Here is a 20,058-nt window from a genome sequence, read left to right as displayed (position 1 = left end):
GAGACCACGGCTGTTAAGACTCCGGTTCAGCTCCTCGCGCTGCGGCAGGAGGTGCCCATGTTTCTACGGGGGCCTGGAGCGGACACACTCGCTCTGGGTAAGGTTTATTCTGTGACAGACAGAAAAAAAAAACGGGCGTTATAATCAAGTTGATTTTAAAGGCGTTCCGGGTGAAGCTCGTGGAGCAGTACCCGCTCTGGTCTCTGGGCGGCAGCACGCGCCTCCTGCTATGTATGTTTCCCGTTCCGCAGAAGAAGAATCGGACCGGAAACAACAGCAAGGCGGAGCGGCGCGCGACGGAAGAAGGTTTTAATCTGCGAAAGTAAGCAACAAATGAACACCTGCAGGTAAACAAACAACGATTATCGCTAATTAAATAACAACACGACCCGGAAGCAGAAAATCGGGTCTTCAGCGTGATGCTGCTCACCTACGGGCTAACAACATGCTAACGGATAGCCTGCTGCTAACGCTAACTGCTGCTGTAATGGCGGATCCACGTCACCAGCAACGTCACCATGGTTACCGTTAGCCCCGATCAACTCGGGTCGGCCCGGGTTAACCTGACAGGTCGGCCCTGCCCGCCACAGAAGCAGCAGCCAATCACAACGCAGGGACAGCTGAGCGGTGATTGGTCTAAACTGAAAGAAGTTCGTCCATCAGTTAAAACCAGCTGGTCAGATGAAACTGATGATTTCAGCCCATGATGTGTTTCACTCTCTCCTCCTCAGGCTCATGGACCCTCCACGCCTGAAACCTGGTTACCCTTGGTTACAGTATGGAGTGCTCTGATCGGACGGTGTTTGTCTGTGATGTCACCTGCAGTAAATATCTCCTGTTTGATCAACTTTGGATTGGATCTGTCCCATTTTTCCTCAGACATATATGTGTCACTTTAGTCCGTCAGCCAGAACATTATGACCATCCGCACAATATGGTTTAGCCCCCCTTTCCCCAAAAAACAGTCCTGGTCCTGGAGGTCTGGACTCCTCTAGACCTCTGAGGCTGAGCTGTGGGATCTGGACCAAGAACTGAGCCGCCGATCCTTGAGGTGGAGCCTCAGACTTGGTGGTCCAGAATAAGTCCAGGTCACACAGAGTCGGAAAAACTCACAATTCACCCTCAACCTCTGGACTATTTGCTCACTGATGTCTAACAGACCCCACCCACTGCCAGGTATCCACGGTAACCAGGTAATCAACCACTCTTCATAATGTTACGGCTGATGGGTGAATCTCAGACAGACAATTACCACGTCATTAACTCTGGCTGTGTGTTTCAGGTCTCAGCTCAGCAGCAGGATGTCAGACTCTTCTGATGGAGGTGAAAAATCAACACAAAAGTTCAGTCATTTCATTTTTCATTAGCTGATGAATTGTGTTTGTCTGTCTTGGAATTTGTCTGTGTGTGTGCTTTCAGCAGATGACCGGAGGAGGGCGGAGTCGACTGGCAGGTGAGTCGAGCTCCAGATTCTCGATCAAATTTCTGAGGATCCAAAGACACAAAAGCTTTGTGTTGTTGTTTGTGATGTTGTTGTTAGCAGCTTTGCTAACTGCATGCTAAAACACTGACCGAGCTGTCCATATGCGCAGACGACAAAGATAACTGGTCCATGACTGATTAAAGGTGCTTTCTCTGACTGACAGGATGCGGGCGGAGCCTCAGCCAGGTCCATCCAGGTGTCAGCGCAGCAGACAGGGCTACTGTGGATACTGCAGAGTCCTGTACAACAACCTGGACCAGGTAGAACACACACACACCTGACAGGGAACCATTTAACCAATCAGAGCTGTCCTCAGAGGTGACTTCCTGTTGCTGCAGCAGGAGGAAGGAACCATGATATGGTTATGACATTCCTAAGCAGCATTGCATGAGGTCAGCTCTGCCAGTGAGTCATGTGACCTGTCGATTGACACGTCACCATCACAATGCTTCTGTCTCAGCACCTGTTCAGCCTCGGGCACCTGGATTCAGTCCGGATGTCATCCAGGGGACCCAGCAGGAGCCGAACCAGACTGACCCTGCTGGAGCGCTTCCTGCAGGATGTCCTGCAGCACCACCCGCATCGCTACGGCGACCCCAGGTGACCTCCACACCCCTGCTGCCTGAGTTCAGTGTCCCACCTGTCTGTCCGTCCTGTTGAATGTAAAGGTGTCAATTTGTTCATGTCTCCTTCAGACCATCCCACGCTGACCTCCCGTCAGTCTCTGCCCCCTTGCTCCCGAGGACAGAGCTTGATACAATATGTTTCTTTGACGATGATAGTCGGTCACTTGGTACGAGAGAACACCTGCCCAGCTCTGATGGCACATCCTGTCCGCCGGCCAATCAGGAAGGTGAAGGAATCTACAGCCAATCAGGAGATCGAGTCCCAGAGAGGGACGTTCAGGAAAGGCTTTCCGCATCAATCAGACAGCAGGAGGACATAGGGACTTCCCCCACACACTCAGTATGCCTCCAAGCACCACAAACCCCACCCCCACACACTCAAGGCCCACCCTCCGTTCACAGGAAGGCTCACAGGAAAACCAACAGGAGGAAAACCAGCGAGTCCTCATCCTCCTCCACTCCCCCCAGGGACCCCAACCTCAGGCCCCATCACCAAGACCTGAACCTGGACCAGGGAGCAGGGACCAGACCCTGGCTGAGCTGGCAGAAGGAGAGAAGGGAAGCTCTCAAAGAAGAGGCGTTCTCCTCAGACCACAGCGACTCTGTGGACCGGACCATCGACCAGGTCTGTCCCTGCTCAGACCCGTCTTTACTGTCCTCTTGCCAACCTGGTTCAGGGTCAAGTGACTGATCCAGGACCAGGTCCAGGTCAATCTGACGATGTGATGTGTTTGTGTTGGAGCTCAGGTGATCCAGATGTGCTGTTATAGCATCATTCCCTGTGAGCACGAGGAGACTGAAAGCTTCCACTTCAGCCTTCCTGTCACCATGGAAACACAAAGTGATGACTGGGACTCACCTGTGAGACAGGTAAGGGCACACCTGTGTGGGGGTGAAACAGTCTTTACATTCGTACCAAAGCTGAGACTTTTCTCTGCAGATGGTCTTACAGCGAGCTCAGACTGTCAGTGACACACAGCCCTCACACACACCTGTCCAGTTGAGGCAGGCAGAGGGGCGGAGCTTGGACCAGCTGATGGATGTTCAGGTGGACCTGGAAGACCACATGTACTCTCACCAGCTGGACTCAGCGCTCCATTGTGGGCACAAAGCAGATGAACAGGGTTTCTGGACTCTGCCCATAGAGGAGGTCCTGCCAGCCCCCGCACATATCCCAGAATCCTTCAGGGGCAAGACCTGGGCCCAGATCGAACAGGAGGACGAAAAGAAGGTGGAGAAACTGGTGCGACAGTTCAGACGGGGAAGATTTGTCTGCTACTTTGACAGCGAGTCTCTGGCCAGGTCAGAAATCAAGTCACATGATGCAGTCACATGACTGACAGTCAACACAATCATGGCCAAAACATTTAAACATCATCCGTCACTTTAGTCTCAGATCAAGTTTAATATTCAAACAACATGAAATCATTATTTCACTCAAACACACATTTAGACATGAACAACTTTCTGATTTAATAATTCACTGTGAAGCCATTAAATCTATAAAACATGTAGCACAGCAGAACGTTAACATGCACTGAAGTCTATCTATTATCTCTAATCTGTAATTTACAACGAAGAACAGGCCTCCTCACAGTCACGTGTTGACATCATCACTGTCAGGTATGGTAGGAGGAGCCAGAAAAAGAGGGGGCGTGGTGACAACAAGGAAGGGGACCCAAATATGGGAGTCCTGCCCTTATTGGACAGAGACGATGACGAGTCTGTGTGTGGGAAGGGGAGGAAGAGGCGGAGCTTCAGGTTGGCGTCCAGGTGTCAGGTGAGTCTGACACAGTTTTCAGTTTTGAATGCAGGACAAGTGTCTCACCTGTGTCTGTTTGTCAGGTGGTTAAAGTCAGTCACAGCACTCAGACTGTCCAACTGGTCATCCCAGCGGTCCGTCAAGGTGCTCTTCAGGCCCCGCCCCCCAGCGTCCCAGCAGCCAGTCAGAACCCAGCAGAGAGAACACCTGAGGCACAGACGTGGCGCTGCCTCCCTCGCTCATACACCAGTATCGTCACACCTGTGCAGCCTCGCACCTCCCTGGTCTACCTGCTCTGCTCCCCCTCAGGCCCTGCCTCCTCCAGCTCACCAGCGCCAGGCTCCGCCCCCAAACGTTCCAGAAAGAAGAGGCGCCCACTGGACCTGCAGGGGATAAAGGTCAAATACAAACGACTTCCTGTCAGGTTTTATGACCCCAACACCAACCGCATCCTTAAGAACGCCCCCAAGGGCTTCCTGTGGGGAGGAGGCCCCACTCCCTCAGGTCTGCCGCTGCCCTGCGTCCGTCAGCTCTTTCGAAGTCTGAGTCCAGACCTGAACAGTGACAGACCGCCAGTGGAAGGGCCTGCTGGCTCATCCAGGGTCAAAGGTCACACGTCATCTGACCCTCCCTTCAGCCATGCCAGTAGCCTCCTACTGAGCACGTTCAGTAGAGACTCCAAAGAGACAGATAAACGGGAAGCAGTCAGGAGGAAAGGCAGGATGTCAAACCCCCCCACTCACAACAGTTCAGAGCGAGGAATGGGGGGGGGGGAGGACAGGACTCGTGCCCCCACCTCCAAGAGAACAACCAGGGCTCAGGCCACGCCCCTTCAGCCCAGGAGAGAAGGCCTGCGACGCACAAGACTAAGAACAGTCCCCAGCCTTCTGACCCCTCCCCCACCTACCTTAGCCTCTCCTCGCCGAGGGAGGGGCCGGAGGAGGCGAAGGTAGCAGGAGACCTGAAGAAGACAGGAGCCAGATATCTGTCCAAGCCTCATTCATAATATCCACATTCACTGACAGTTTTGAACTGGCTGTTTCAGTGACATCATTCCTCATCCGTCTTTAAATGAAGATAACTATTTTTCCTGCAGCAGTTCAGATATAGAACCCACAGAACATTTTAATAAAAATCTATTTGTCTTGATGATCACTTTTCAAAATCAACATGGAGGTTTTAAATTTATTTTGTTATCATCATGTTTACCTTTATTTTGAAAAGCTACACACAAATGGAACATGATGGAATATTTCAGGTGTCTGGGCAGATATATGACGCCTCCTACCTCTACAGGTGAGCTTGAGTCATGCTGATGTCACAGTTTTTTCCCTTTTACACTCCAGCTGATTTAAGCAACCAGTAATGTTCATGTTGAATAAACAGTTATCAGTTCAACATCACTCACCCAGTCAGTGTGTGTTTGTTCTCACAGCATCCACCAGGTGGTGCACTGAGTCGCCCACCTGCTCCGCTGCCTCCAGAAGCTCCGCCCCCCTACTCACACCTGGAAACACCAAGAACACAAACATTCAGTTTAGTTGACTGGTCTGTCTCACACTGTCTCATTCTGTCTCACGTCTGTCTCATTCTGTCTCACGTCTGTCTCACACTGTCTCAGGTCTGTGTCATGTTTGTCTCAGCCTGTCTCACACTGTCTGATTCTGTGTCACGTCTGTCTCAGGTCTGTCTCACGTCTGTCTCACGTCTGTCTCACACTGTCTCATTCTGTCTCATGTCTGTCTCAGGTCTGTCTCGGCCTGTCTCAGCCTGTCTCACACTGTCTGATTCTGTCACGTCTGTCTCAGCCTGTCTCACACTGTCTCATGTCTGTCTCGGGTCTGTCTCATTCTGTCTCAGGTCTGTCTCAGGTCTGTCTCAGGTCTGTCTCAGGTCTGTCTCAGCCTGTCTCATGTCTGTCTCACCCATCTCCCAGTCCCTCCATCTGTCTGTCTCCAGCATAGTCTTCAGTCTGTCAACAGTTTCCTTCAGCAGCTCTTCTAGACTACACATCCCACAATCCTCCTCATCTTTTGACAAAAAGTCATCTTCGTCCTGTTGGCCCGCCTCCTCCAGTCCGTCCTCTTGTCCTATTGGACAACAGATAGACATGTCTCCTGCAGGCACCTCCTCACAGCTGATGTCTTGTGATAGCGACAGGCCAAGGTGGATTGTGGAGGATGAAGTTTGTTGTTCATCCCCCCTCCAGCTGTGTAGAATTTCCTCTTCCCCCGCTGCCTCCTCCTCCTCCTCCAGCCCCCACCCCACCCCTTCCTGCTGCTTTGCTCCCCCTTCCTCTTCCTCCTCTTCTTCAGTGTTTTTCTGCTTGTCAGAAATTGCAATGATGCACTCCATTTTCATGTCGACACTGTGTGGTGTGTTGTTGCCGTGTTGAGCCTCCATCATACTGACTGCCTGAATGAAGAGAGAGAAGTCAACTACCACTCAAAAAGTGCCTTTGGCTCCGCCCTCAGCTGTGACTCACCTGTGTGAGCGTCCCCTCCAGAGAGGCAGTGTGTTGTCTTAGTGTTTCCACGGTAACCTCAATCTCTGAGCACTTGTCCTCCAAGATGCTCTGCTTTGATTGGACAGTGAGCCGCCACACCTGTATCTCCTGCTCCAACAGCCTGAAGAACACAGATGAGATGATCCAGACCAAAGACCCAGACCAGAATCTGATGATCCAGACCACACTCACCTCCTGTCTCTCTGCAGGGTTCTGACATCATCCATCAGCACCGACACCTTGTACAACACAACACAACACGTTACATAACAACACCACCACTACTCATCCAAGTGAGGTCAGAGGTCAGAGGTCACCACCTGAGGTGACATCTTCTCATCAGCCTTGAGAACTTCAGATGAAGATGAGTCAGGTTGTACTGGGGCATCATGGGAGGGACTGTGACAGATGGGTGAGTCAGCCAATCGTGTTGACTCATCAGCAGGGGGCGGAGCACTAGGTGTGTTTATGGAAAACAGTTAAATACGTTTGTAGTCGTAAATGTTGATTATGTGGTCAACATTTCCTTTATGTCTCACCTATTCTGAGTCTCTCCAGGCTCCGCCCACTTTAGGATTCTCTTCTGATCCTTTCGGCGAGTGTATCGTCGTGGCAACAGGCTGTGACGGGCATTACGCACTAACGAACTCACACACTCCCTCCAGGTGGGCTGACGGGAAATAAAAACCATTTTATGCAGTTTCCTCCACATGAGGACAAAACTTCCTGGCCTGACCGACAGTCTCACCTGTGTGCAGAACTCCAGCACAGGATGATGTACTTTGTGTTTCGTTGTCTGTCCCTCGGTCAGGAAGCAACTCTGACACACATGGACATTCACACACTTCACACAGCGGTATCTAAACACACACGGACACACACAGTTATCCATGCTATGGGTTTGTGCTGCCCTCTGATGTGTCTCACAGGTGGAGACCTGGCTCAGTTTGTCAGAGCCAGACCAGCTGACGCTCAATGATATCACCTGAGCCCGCGGATGGGTGTGGCCTTACAGATGTGGCAGCGGACAGAGTGGCAGATGTTCTGACTGACCGACAGACGATACAGGGTGGGTAACCATAGCAACAGACAGGGCTCACTCTGCAGCCAGGACAACACATGATCCTCGGTCACTATCAGCATCTGGAAACAAACAGCATCAGTTTGTCACCATGGCAACCACCAATCTCCTAATGCTGCGTGTCTCATTGTGATCTTACCCCATGGAAACAAGACCTCAGTGCTGCCTCCACATCCCCAAAAACGACTTCCTCCTGCACCGCCGCTGGAACCTGAGCAAAGGAGACAGAGGCATGCTGGGAAATTCACACACAGATAGGGACTCACCTGATCTGTGAGGGACTCACCTGGCTTAGGTCCTGCAGCAGAGACCTGAGTTCAGACCTGGAGATGGATCCTGATCCTGAAACTCTGACCAGAGCTGAACAAAGAGTGAAAATTTACATGAATGGTGCATTTAATTGTGAAAGGCTTTCACAGCCTTAAAGCTTCCTTTCAGATGAAGAAAACGTGGATTCTGATTGGTCGACAGGCTCACTGTGTGTGTCACCTGTGTATTTGTCCTGCAGGTTGTCAGAGCACAGACTGATCAAAGCAGTCTTCAGAGAGGCAGCAGGAACAGAATCCACCTGAGACCTGAAACAGACCAGAGTCCGCCTGAGAGCTGGACCAGGTGGAGCAGGTGAACCTGGTGGTGAGCTGAGTGAACTGACCTGTCATAGAGTCTGAACATCAGACTGCAGGTCTTCTCCACAGTCAAATGACTGGGCACTTCCTGTGACACACTCTGAAACATCCTGTTAAGGGTGTAGGTCACTTCCTGTCTGTTCAGTCCCACATCTTGCCGGCAAGCCCCTCCCACTGAGCTGAGGGCTGCTGTAATGTCACACAGGGACACACCGTCCACTGGAGAACAGAGACACAGAGACATGCAATCAGAGTGCCAACGGACTCGCCCTGTCATCTTTGACCCTGACCTTAGGATCAGCTGATGTGTGGGGGAGGTGATGTCAGCGCCTACAGCTGCAGTTCAGCCAGTCAGAGCTCAGGAATTCCTCTGAATGAGAATATTTAATTGGTTCTGTTAACAGAGTGATGACATCACTGCAGAGTGGTGTGGACCAAGCTTCAGAGGTTCTCTGACGAGCTCAGGCCAGACCTTTCAGCCGTGACCTTCTGACCTTCATCAAAACCAACTTGAACTGATCGTAAAATATTCTCAGATTCAGATTTCCTGAGCTTTCAGCTGCTGTCATGTGATGGATAAACATCTGTACAGAGTCAGGTGAAGAGCCACTCACAGTGACAGAGTCTCTGCAGAGACAGCAGCTTCATGGCGACTCTGTGAACTGATGGACGAATCTGACTGAGTCCATCTGACCAGGAAACAGGAAGTGAGCCCCCAGCAGATCATCGAATGTCCAGAATCAAACACACAGCAAGACCTTACCGACAGTGTCCAGGTCCATGATGGGCTGGTCTGAGAGAACAGGGGACAGAGTCTGTTGCTATGATATCACGAATGTCCCATCTCTCTGTCTGTCTGTCTGTCTGTCTGCTTGCTCCTCTCCCTGTCTCTCTTTTTCTGTCTGTCTCTCCCCCCTTCTCTCCGTCCGTCCCTCTCCCTGTCTCTGTCTGTCTGTCCGTCCCTCTCCCTGCCTGTCTGTCTGCCCGCCCCTCTCCCTGCCTTTCTGTCTGTCCCTCTCCCCCTGGCTCTCCGTCTGTGGTTGAGGACTGTAGAAGTGGAGCTGTTGAATTATGGATGAAGGTCTCAGTTGACACCTGCTGTCTGTGGACCAATCAGCAGCCAGCAGAGTGTGGACATGTGACCAGGGCCTGAGTCCAAGTCTCAGGTGTGAACACAGGACTGTAGTGGATCATATTTGACATTGAAGGTCCATAAAGTCAGTCCTCTGCCCTTCATTTTGAAGTGTTGATCAATATATTGCTGGTCTGAGGTGGGCTGAGCTGGACCTGATGAATGAGGCCTCAGTGTGCTGAAGCTCCGGCTGTCCAGCTGTGAGGCTGCTTGTTCTCTGTCCTCTGCTCTTTGTTCGTCTCCACACTGACGCTCTTTGTCTGGTTCTAGGTCGTCTCAGGTCCAAACACTGGACCAGTTCTTCTCCTGGACTCAGATAAACCAGCACACACAGAGCTGTCACCCACATCATCACATCATCAGCCGCCCCACCTGGCGCCGCAGACCGGCGGCCATTAGCTCAGTCACCACGTGTCATGAGCTAACGGCTAACATTACCATAAGAGGATGATGTCATCAGCGTTGTGGGGGCCTGCCCATTTACACAGTGAAGGCTACATGCTAATGTTAGCATGGGAACAGGAGGACTGTAAAGTAGGACTACAGGTCATCTTCTGGGGACCATGAAGACCTGAACCAGGTCCACAACAGTACCCCAAGAGAACCCAGCCCTTGAAGCTCCTCGCAGTAGGCATGGCCTCCCATTTCCCCTTGGAAAATTTGGCCCCTCCTAGTGGGCGGGGTCTGTCAGCTACCCTCAGCAGAGCTGGCCTCTCCCACTGCTGGGTGAGTACCCTCTGGACTGAGCGCTGACTCTGGTGTGTAGACCTGGACCAGGACCTGAGCTGTGCTGAGGAGAAAATGAAGCGCTCTCTGGTCTGCTGCCTGCTGCTCTGCTCTGCTCTGATTGGTCTGGGTATGTTCACAATTTATTATACTTTCTGGTCAAATGAAGATGATACTTCATCACTAATATTATAGGGTCGATTGGTGCAGTTGTAGGATGACTTTATAATATTTACTGCAAGAAAACACTTTAAATTGTTAGTTTGTAAAATATCAGTCTGGTTACTGAGACATTTATTGATTATTGATGTCTGACATGTTGAATATGATCATTGGGAATTATTCTGGTTTCCACAAATGTTTAGGTCACCTGTTTAATTGAAACTTTATTTGAATATTTGGTACGAGCTGACCCTGTGACCATTGTGTGCGTCAGACACGGTGTACGACCGTGTTGCTGATGTGGGTGCTCAGATGGATCATAAGATGTATGTCACAGTAGTCGTACTGTAGGGGGGGGTTCAGATCGCCAGGTGGATTTGTCTTATTGTTGAAAAGTTGGCAGACGGCGCTGATTGGACCTGAAAGAGCCGCCAACATCACCCTGATGGAATTTAGCACACACACACACACACACACACACACACACACACACACACACACACACACACACACACAGACATGCTGCTGTTTTGTGTGTTTCAGGATCAGCCATTCGCTGTTACAGCTGTAAGGATTATACAGCCAGCTGCTCCAAACAGCGAGACTGTAGCTATGACGACGCCTGTCTCACACTCAACGAGAGAGGTACCTGTACACCTGCTGACTGACACACCCGTACACCTGCTGACTGACACACCTGTACACCTGCTGACTGCTGTCTACCCTCCAGGTGGGATGACCTACCGTCAGTGTCTGAAGTACTCAGACTGTGAGTACAGTCGTCTGGCCCAGATGTTCCCTCAGGTAACACCAAGATGAGTTCACTGAGACCAGAGAGACACACAGTGTGTCCCCACAACAACACAACACAACAAACCAACTCATGTCCAAGCAGCTAAATCAAACCCAATCAGAGAGCGAAACAGGTATGAGGACAGACAGGTGAGACGACAGACAGGTATGAGGACAGACAGGTGAGATGACAGACAGGTATGAGGACAGACAGGTGAGACGACAGACAGGTGTCTTGTTAGTTTCAGCAGTCCAGTATCAGCTGATTATTGATTAATTTCCAATATGATCAATTTCTTTCAGGTCTCCAGTTTCACCTTCAAATGCTGCAACTCTGACCTGTGTAACTCCGCCCCCTCCTCTGCAGCAAGCTCTCTGATTGGTCTGCTGGCCTCTGTTGGGGTCATGTGGTGGTGCCTCCACTGAGGACCAGCACTGCTGTGATGCCCCCTGATGGAAACACAGCGCCATAGCAACAGCTTCTCGAACTGACACCACAGTCTCACTCATCACATGACCCCAACTAACAAAGAGGATTGTAATCGGATGGAACACAGTGTGATGGAACTGGAGAAGTGTGGCTTACATGGTTCAGCCTCACTGAGGTTGGCCACATCATGAAGCGTGAAGGAGTGAGTCCAAACGATCAGCTGATGTTTCATGAGTCAATTAATAACAAACCTGCTGATGATGTCATCTTCATTAATCAAAACCATGGTTCTCCTGGTTCCTATTTAACTGAACTGACCTGTAAATGATCCAAAAATTAAAAAAGTTTCCAAACTGAAGAAGGATCATGTGACTATATTTTAAGCATTTCATGGCAGTTTGTACACACTGTACCTTTAATGACGCTGGCGCTTGCTGCGGGTTACCATGACAACAGAGTTCAGGTGATGAGCTACAGGTGAATCTGATTGGTCCATGAAAATCTCGGACAGGTTTAACCAAAAACATTAAACTTCGGAAGTTCAGAATGAAACTGATATTTTTCGGCAAGTGATGGAGATTAACTCAAACTTTAATTCAAACATTTCGTTTTAAAAACAGGAGCATCTATTAATTACCAGGATATCACGAATCACTGTCTTAATTGATCTTCGAGCTGATAAACACGACGTCATTAAGCCCCTCCCTCCCATGGGAGTGGGTGGAGTCTGAAGCTCCGCTTGGGACGTATGTTCCGTCCGTTACTCTCACGTTTCTCAACGGTCTGTGTGACGTCACCGGACCGTCCATCTGCGATTGGCTGTCGACGAAACGTCGGTTCAGGCCCCGCCGTCACCGCAGTCTCCCGGTCCCGGAGCTTCCTGTCCGTTAACGGACACCGACCACACCGGACCAGGACGGCCGGCCGGCGGTGAGTCCCAGCGGACACACACACACACACACACACACACACACACACACACACCACCAACTACCGGAGGACCGGACCACAGAGAACCGGGACTCGACCAGGAAATAACCAAAAACACACACGTGCGATCCGGAAGTGAACGTCTGAATATTTTACTGGATCGTGTTCGATAATGGATTTGGACCGGAAGCTGTCTTCAGGTTTATGAACAACGTGATTGTTTATAATCCGGTAATAAACAAATGTAAACAACAACTACGCCGTTAGTCCGGCGTGTAACGGGGTTAGCTCAACTACACAAAGGAGACTTCCTGGTTTAATTAGTCCAGACTGAGGTGGACTGACGTTGGTGAAGTCATGTGTTGTGTTTGTCCTGTTGTGTGTGGTTGGAGCGTTCACTGAAGTTCCTGTTGTGTGTCTGTTGTGTTGCAGGAGGTCTGTTGTAGTCTGAGGGTCGAACTGAGGTCCGGTCCTGCAGCAGGGCAGTCTCAGGAGTCTCAGGCTAAAACCAGTCCACCAGGATCTGTGTAAGCTGGTCCAGGATCAGGCTCGGTGATAATCCTCTAAGGAGCTTAAGCGGTCTAAGTTTGGACCGGAACGCCAGCGCTCAGAACGCTTCGCCATGATGCAGATATCTGACTCCTACAACCAGAAGAACTCGCTCTTCAACGCCATGAACCGCTTCATCGACGCTGTCAAAAACATGGACCAGACGGTGATGGTGCCCAGCCTGCTGCGGGATGTCCCACTGGAAGACAATGGGGACGTGAAGGTGGCAAAGTCAGGCGATGAGGTCATACCCGCCACTGCTAATGGGACGGCCTACTTCCACCAGGACGCTGATATGTACAGCTCGTACATCCTGCTCAAGTCCATCCGTCATGATATTGAGTGGGGCGTCCTGCAGGGTGAGGGGCGGAGCAAGGAGAGGGTGGGTGTGACGGAGGTGTCAAGGGTGGATGGCGAGGACGATGACCTGGAGAAACTGTTTCATTATCACCTGAACGGACTCCACGCCGTCCTGTCCAAACTGACACACAAAGCCAACCTGCTGACGACCCGCTACAAGATGGAGATTGGCTGCAGGAACTGAGCACCGCTCTGCCGACTGCCGCCGTTACACTCATGTCAAAGGTCATCAGAGCTGCCACAGCACTTCCTGCTGCTCCGCTCCAGCAGTGTTTACTGCCTTGAGTTGACTTTGCCATGATGATAAGTAGCTGAATACCAAATGTTTAAAGTTGGAGTGTCCTTGAACGCACAGACAGGGAGTCTTCAAACCAAAACCAGAATGAAACTGGTTTGATTTAACAAGCTCAGCAAGGTCAGAAAACAAAAAATAAAAAGCAGATAACTGAGAAGGTCGTCCAGCTCTTTGTGTCTGAAGACGCATAAGTGTGTTTTTATTTTTCTGGTGGCTTTCTGATTTGGGTCGTCAGTTTGTCCCTCACTCTGAGGGAGTCCAGCTCTGTCTGCTTCCTGTCCTTCATTTCACAGTAAAACTCCCCGGCCAGCTTCTCATCTGTTAGACTGAAAGGATTTATTCTGCAGAAAATTCTCTCTGCCGTGTTTTCTGATATAAATTTGCATCGAAACACAAAAGAGTTGAACTAACTGACCTTTAATTTGAAGGCTCTGAAGAGTCAGGAAGTGAAGCTTTTTTCTCCAGCTTCACAATTAATGAACATTACTCTATGTAATGTTCAGCTTAAAAATTTAAGGTTTTGAGGGGTATTTGGGGATCTAAATTAAAGCACTGCCTGAATGTGTAGTTTTACATTTATTCATTCACTCATTGAGGGACAAAATGTGTGAAATCTGGTTTTTGTGATGGAACAGTTTTGACCTGAAGTGTCCGGTCTGTCTTAAGCTGTCCTGGTCGGACTTCAGGTCTCAGGAGGATCAGGGAATCCCGGGCTCCGGGTCACATCTGCTCGCTGAAGCTGTGAAGAAAACGAGTGAATCACTGCTGTCATGGTTCGATTCGCCACAAACTGTTCGATACCATTTCCTATTTTTATTTAACAGAACTTGATTGTGAACGCAGCAGACACCATGTAGCACTGAAATTCATTTATATGTGTGTGTCTACTTGTTCATTATTTAACTGTAAACAAATAAATGGTAGCGAGCCTTCCTGGTGTGTTTCGTCATATCAGAATGTCAGCAGAAATTTGGACCATTAAGATTAAATTGGAATGGACGTTGTGGTAGCTGCACGTTATCAGCTAAGCTAACACAAATGTTCAGACTACAACAGTGAAACAAAGCAAACTTACCTCGTTTGATATTTGTTTAAAATTAAATCAACAAACAAGCTAACTAACCTGACAGCTAACAAAGCCCACCCGTTGATGTTAAACAACCTATTTTTCCAGAACAGATATATTATTAAAGACTAACAGCCAATAAAATGTCGTCATTCTGATCGATCTGCAGCACATGGAGCTCACTTTAGCCTGTTAGCTAACACAGCTAACCCTAATCTAGGTTCTGTCTTGGTTTCTGGGCCCACATCAATGATCTGGTCTGGGATTGGACAGTCCATTTTCCAGAGAGCTGATTGGTCAGTAGGTCGTCTAATTCAGCGGTCCCCAACCTTTTTTGCACCACAGTCCAGTTTAATGTCAGACAATATTTCCACAGACCTGCCTTTAAGGTGTGGCAGATAAACGCAACAAAATAAAATGATACGATCTGCAAAAAAAAAAAAAAAAATAGTGCTATTTTCTAAATTTCATAATAAATGTGAATCTGCTGTGCAATCTTTTGAAACTCAACACCCTCTCTGACCCCTGACCCCGAACCTAAATGCAACTTCTGTCTCCTCACTGAGCCTTTTCCCCTCCACAAAGAAACTTCACAAACTCCTTTTTTAATCATTTCACCAGCTTGTGGGTTTAATTTTAGCAGTAACATATCACGTGACCAAGACAAGCGTCTTGACATGCGTCAAGAGTGAGTCATAGACGGATGTAACGGACAGAATCCAGTCACTTTTCAAAATAAAACATAATTCAGATTCTGATAATAAATAAAACACAAATAATGTAAGTTATTTATTCTTTCTGTGTGGCCCGGTTCGAAAGACCCATGGACTGGTACTGGTCCACGGCCCAGGGGTTGGGGAACATTAATGTATCTACTGAGCGCTGATCCTGAACTTAACCTGCTCTGGGGCAGGTCAGGTGTTCTACATAAGTTACCATGGCAACTCACCCAAATAGAAAGTAAATCAGCTTTGTGAGACTGAACGTTGGAATTAATGCTGAACTTACCTTGATAAACTGAATCCAGCTCTGGATACCAGCCTCTGGTCCTGGTCGAACCTCATGCCTCAGGAGGATCAGGGAGTCCAGGGCTCCAGGTCCAGTCTACAAGGCCCACAACAATCAGACAGCTCTTCTTCAACGTTCTGGACAACAAAAACCACATACTCTGAAAAGTGAAGAGACAAATGTTTGACCAACTTCTGAGGACATGAGTCCAGTTCTGACCAGTCTTTACAGTCTTTATAAACCAGACCAGACCTGAGTGCGCCAGTACCTGAAATCCACTGATCCGGCTCACCGGACTCCATAACCTTTATTAGTTTGTGAGCCTTTGTGTGACGTTCAGGGTGTGTTCAGTTTGATTCTGTTTCAGCTCCTAAAGGAAGAAAAGCAGCAGACACGTTTTAGCTGCAATGAGAAACAGTGAACAGCAGGGGACACTGTGGTCACATGAGCTGTGAGTGTGTCTGTGTGTGTCTGACTGGGTCTCAGTGTAAGTGTTCACAAGCTTAGATGCAGAATAATTAACACACAGACACACACAGTTGGTGAATGTGCAGATGTTTGTGTGAAACTGAAAGGTCAAAGGTAAGCATCAGGAGGATATTTAGCTGAGGACAGGACACCTGAGGAGAGGACGGTCTGAGGACAGAATGGCTTGAGTGGACCAGTCTGTCAAAGAGAGGGACATTTTCCCATTGACTTCAATACAATCAGGCTTCATTCAGACCTTTTCTTCAGACCCTCCAGTTCAACAGACTTCCAGTGTGTGTGTGTGAGAGAGGAGAGCAATGCATGGTGGGAAAACGTTAAGTGCTCTGAGTGGTTGTCCACAGCTGAGTGACAGGAGGAGAGAGGGAGGGGGGGAGGAAGGAAGGAAGGAAAGAGGGAGGAAGGAAGGAGGGAAGGAAGGAAAGAGGGGAGGAAGGAAGGAAGGAAAGAGGGAGGGAGGGAAGAAGGAAGGAAAGAGGGGATGAAGGAAGGAAGGAAAGAGGGAAGAAGGAAGGAAGGAAGGAAGGAAAGAGGGAGGGAGGGAGGAAGGAAGGAAGGAAGGAAGGAAAGAGGGAGGGAGGGAAGAAGGAAGGAAAGAGGGGAGGAAGGAAGGAAGGAAAGGGGGAGGAAGGAAGGAGGAAGGAAGGAATGAAGGAAAGGGGGAGGAAGGAAGGAGGAAGGAAGGAAGGAAGGAAAGAGGGAGGGAGGAATGAAGGAAGGAAGGAAAGAGGGAAGGAGGAAAGAAAGAAAGAGAGAGGAAGGAAGGAGGAAGGAAGGAAGGAAGGAGAGTGGGAGGGAGGGAGGAAGGAAGGAAGGAAGGAAGGAGAGAGGGAGGGAGGAAGGAAGGAAGGAGAGAGGAAGGAATGAAGGAAAGAAAGAGAGAGGAAGGAAGGAGGAAGGAAGGAAGGAAGGAAGGAAAGGGGGAGGAAGGAAGGAGGAAGGAAGGAAGGAAGGAAGGAATGAAGGAAAGGGGGAGGAAGGAAGGAAGGAAAGAGGGAGGGAGGAAGGAAACACACACACTTGTCTTTTTTGGGGGGCTGATTTCCTCTTTTTCTTTCCTTGAAAAGAGAGAGAGCGCATACGAGTGCTGCTGCAGCGGCGTCTGCATTACAGTGAAGGAGAGAGAGGAAAAAAGAGTGCTGAAGGTTTTGGCAGTGAAGCATGGAGACGTGTGTATGAGCGTGTCGATGTGTGTGCGTGAGTGTGTGCGTGGGAGATGGCGAGGGGAGCTGGCGAGCGAGCAAACGGAGCGGGGGAACCTTGAAACCGTCATGATTCCCTCCTCCATTATTCTCTCTCTCTCTCCCATACAAACACATGCTGGCTCGTCCTCGGGTGCACCCGTCTGAACCTCTCTCTCTCCCCCACACACATCCTCGCTCGCCCATTCTGGTGAACCTTTCCTTGTGCCATCAGCGCGTCCTTGAAGGTCGACTACTCTGACCTTTGACCTTGTTGTTGCTGTGTAAACACTGAGCGACCCCTCGTCTTTGATGAGTGCTCTTCATGCTGCGGCTTAAAAAACCTTTTTGTACAAACAGTCTGGACCTGGTCTTGGATCTGCTCAAGTCCTGGCTGTCAAACCTCATTCCCCAAAAGAAACTCTGCCAGTTCTGCAAACATCATGGAGACCAAGGTGGATCCAGGTCTGGTGGTCTGAAAAGACCCACATTCAGAACTTCCTGTCCAGAGACCGGCTCGGGTGTGAGGACCAATCACCAACTGCTGCAGACCTGAAACAAGAGACAGACCGGAAACTCATCAGGAAAATGGTTACTGAGGAGGAGGGACATTTTCCCATAGACTTCAACACACAGGGGGCGTCGCCCCTGATGGTCTGCAGACCATGAAGGATGATTCAAAAGCTTTCTTCTGTTTGAATCTGAACTGCGCTCGGTTCTTCAGACCGGACCAACTCACACGAAGTGCTGAGTCGGTATGTGGCCGTTTATAAAACACACACACACACACACACACACACACACACACACACACACACGTCTCCAGCTCTGTCCACAGACCAACGATTCATCTTCCCCTCAGCAGCATCAATAAATGATGGCTGCTCGCTCTGTTTAAATATTCATCGGCAGCGCTGCTCGTCTCGCTCGCTAAACAGCCAGACGACCCCCCCACACACAGACACACACACACACACACACAGACACACACACACAGGCTCAAACACATACACACACATTCATGCACATTAGCAATTCAAACCCTCGTCTTCAGCAGCAGCGCTCGTCAGCCACACACAGACACACTAAAGCATTTTTACAAGCACACAATCACAGTTACACACTTATTATGCATACACACTTATAGGAAAACACACAAACACACAGCGCAGACAAAAAGACGGAGCGGCAAATGGCTGCTTCGCCTGCAGCGATGGCACACTTCCCGCCGTCAGACCAGAGGATGCATGCAGCACGTGTTTCGCGTAGCTTAGCATAGAGACTGGAATCCAAAGGAAACTATTAGCTTAGCTCCATTAAAGGAGAAATTAAAACTGTAGGCTGCTAGCATAGCATCAGTTGGAATGAGGGAACTGGAAACAAACTGAATGTGGTAGCTAGCGTAGGGATGCTAACTGCCAAAGTCAAACCTATAAAGAGCGGAGAAGATCGAGGCTATGCTAACGCTAGCATGCTGAGTGCTTCAAGTGTAGCTTCAGGACTGCAGTAAATTTCCAGCATGATTGCCATTTGGTAATCACCATGAACTCAAACACAGACACACACACACACACTTCAGCTGTTTTTTAACTGGCTTCTAAAACATAGTGATGAAAACGCGACATTCCCTGCTGTCATGTGATTTCAGTGTGCTGCTAAGCGAAGGCAATACGGTTTTCAATTGAACTATTTCTTTTCTTAAAGTTATTGGTGAACCTAAAATCAGCTGACCTCAGCTAACAAGTTAGTTTACAGCTGTTTGTAAATCACAAAAAATAAACTATGAGCTTGACTCTGCTGTTTCTGAGTACATATGGCAGCCATGTTTAAAGAGCAGACTGAGCAGGAAGTGATGTCAACACAACACACAAACGTACACATCCTGTTAATGGAGACTTTCATTCCAAGCACGCAGCTTGATTCTCCCCCCGGACTCATTAATATTTCATTACACCCCCCCCCCCCATATTCATCTCATCCCTGTTTGCCATCTTAAAGAAAATTTTTTTTCCTCTCTAATTAAGCTCCTTTTGTTGCCATGGAGTTTCACAATAAAGGTGTGTGTGTGTGTGTGTCTGTGTGTTTAAAAAGCAGAATAACAGGAAGCTTTGTCAACACAGAACAATCCAATGAGTGACAAAACCAATCGATAACCCACCAATTAAATAAGTCAATCAGAACGATAAAGTGTGTCTGTGTGTGTCTTGATGAACACACAGAGTGAAAAAAGGGTATGGGGGATCGAAAAAAAAGGGAAAGGAGCGGGAAAATATCCTGCAGCCATGAATGGACCCTTAAAATGTTTGTCCCAGTTTTTTGAAAAGGAAGCGTCTCTCTCTCACACACACACACAGCTGTGTGTAAAACAATAAAATGTAAAGAGCCACAGTTCATAGATCCTGTGAAAAATGTCTTACAATTAAAATAAATCAGTTTCTTCATTCAGTCTGAAATAAAATCCTTCCCATCAGCCTCCTCTCCCCCCGGCGAGAGGCCAACGGCCCAATCAGAGCATTTAATTTCCCTTTAGGCAGAAATGAAACGGAACATTTCATGGTGCTGCCTTCAATTAGAGGCTGTTTAACACACACACACAACTGAGAGGCAGGTAAACTGTGTAATGCATTTAAACAGTCACTTCCTGTTGATGTGTCATGAGGTCATCCGATCAGCTGATGTAGACGCAGCTCAGCTGAATGGCTCTTATTTTAATCTATAGTGATGAGAACTGGATTATTGGTAATCATCAGATTTCTGTCACGAGGAACTGCTCACCTGCATCAGGACATGACTCCTCCCCAGAGCAGCTTCCATTAGTCATGTGACTGTCACATTGAGATTAGCTTCAAAAACCTGG

At 49.0% G+C, this 20,058-nt stretch overlaps 3 protein-coding genes across 6 annotated transcripts; all 3 read left to right on the top strand.

Annotated features, from left to right (window-relative positions):
• Window positions 1–253: 253 nt before the first annotated feature.
• On the top strand, window positions 254–5,274 carry zdbf2 (zinc finger, DBF-type containing 2). Of its 4 annotated transcripts, none has more exons than XM_029514058.1 (11): window positions 254–322; window positions 732–1,193; window positions 1,283–1,323; window positions 1,420–1,453; window positions 1,647–1,743; window positions 1,944–2,083; window positions 2,179–2,734; window positions 2,857–2,979; window positions 3,050–3,411; window positions 3,733–3,889; window positions 3,955–5,274. In XM_029514058.1, the coding sequence occupies exons 3-11, from the start codon at window positions 1,302–1,304 to the stop codon at window positions 4,822–4,824; spliced, it is 2,361 nt and encodes a 786-aa protein (XP_029369918.1). In that variant the 5' UTR covers window positions 254–322; window positions 732–1,193; window positions 1,283–1,301; the 3' UTR covers window positions 4,825–5,274. The 4 variants fall into 4 exon arrangements, with proteins under 4 accessions (XP_029369918.1, XP_029369929.1, XP_029369908.1 ...); XM_029514069.1 differs by having other exon boundaries at window positions 264–347; window positions 1,423–1,453; XM_029514048.1 differs by having other exon boundaries at window positions 264–347.
• Window positions 5,275–9,846: 4,572 nt separating this feature from the next.
• cd59a (CD59 molecule (CD59 blood group) a) lies at window positions 9,847–11,684 on the top strand. Its single transcript, XM_029520643.1, has 4 exons — window positions 9,847–10,072; window positions 10,648–10,749; window positions 10,835–10,908; window positions 11,200–11,684. Exons 1-4 carry the CDS (start codon window positions 10,018–10,020, stop codon window positions 11,320–11,322), a joined length of 354 nt encoding a protein of 117 aa, XP_029376503.1. The 5' UTR covers window positions 9,847–10,017; the 3' UTR covers window positions 11,323–11,684.
• Window positions 11,685–12,057: 373 nt separating this feature from the next.
• LOC115053327 (mid1-interacting protein 1-B-like) lies at window positions 12,058–14,390 on the top strand. Its single transcript, XM_029517944.1, has 2 exons — window positions 12,058–12,256; window positions 12,689–14,390. Exon 2 carries the CDS (start codon window positions 12,879–12,881, stop codon window positions 13,347–13,349), a length of 471 nt encoding a protein of 156 aa, XP_029373804.1. The 5' UTR covers window positions 12,058–12,256; window positions 12,689–12,878; the 3' UTR covers window positions 13,350–14,390.
• Window positions 14,391–20,058: the final 5,668 nt, after the last annotated feature.

The sequence above is a fragment of the Echeneis naucrates genome, chromosome 2, assembly GCF_900963305.1.
Source record: "Echeneis naucrates chromosome 2, fEcheNa1.1, whole genome shotgun sequence".
NCBI lineage: Eukaryota > Metazoa > Chordata > Actinopteri > Carangiformes > Echeneidae > Echeneis > Echeneis naucrates.
The sequence above is the reverse complement of the archived record's forward strand: the minus strand, read 5'-3'. Positions and strand labels throughout refer to the sequence as shown.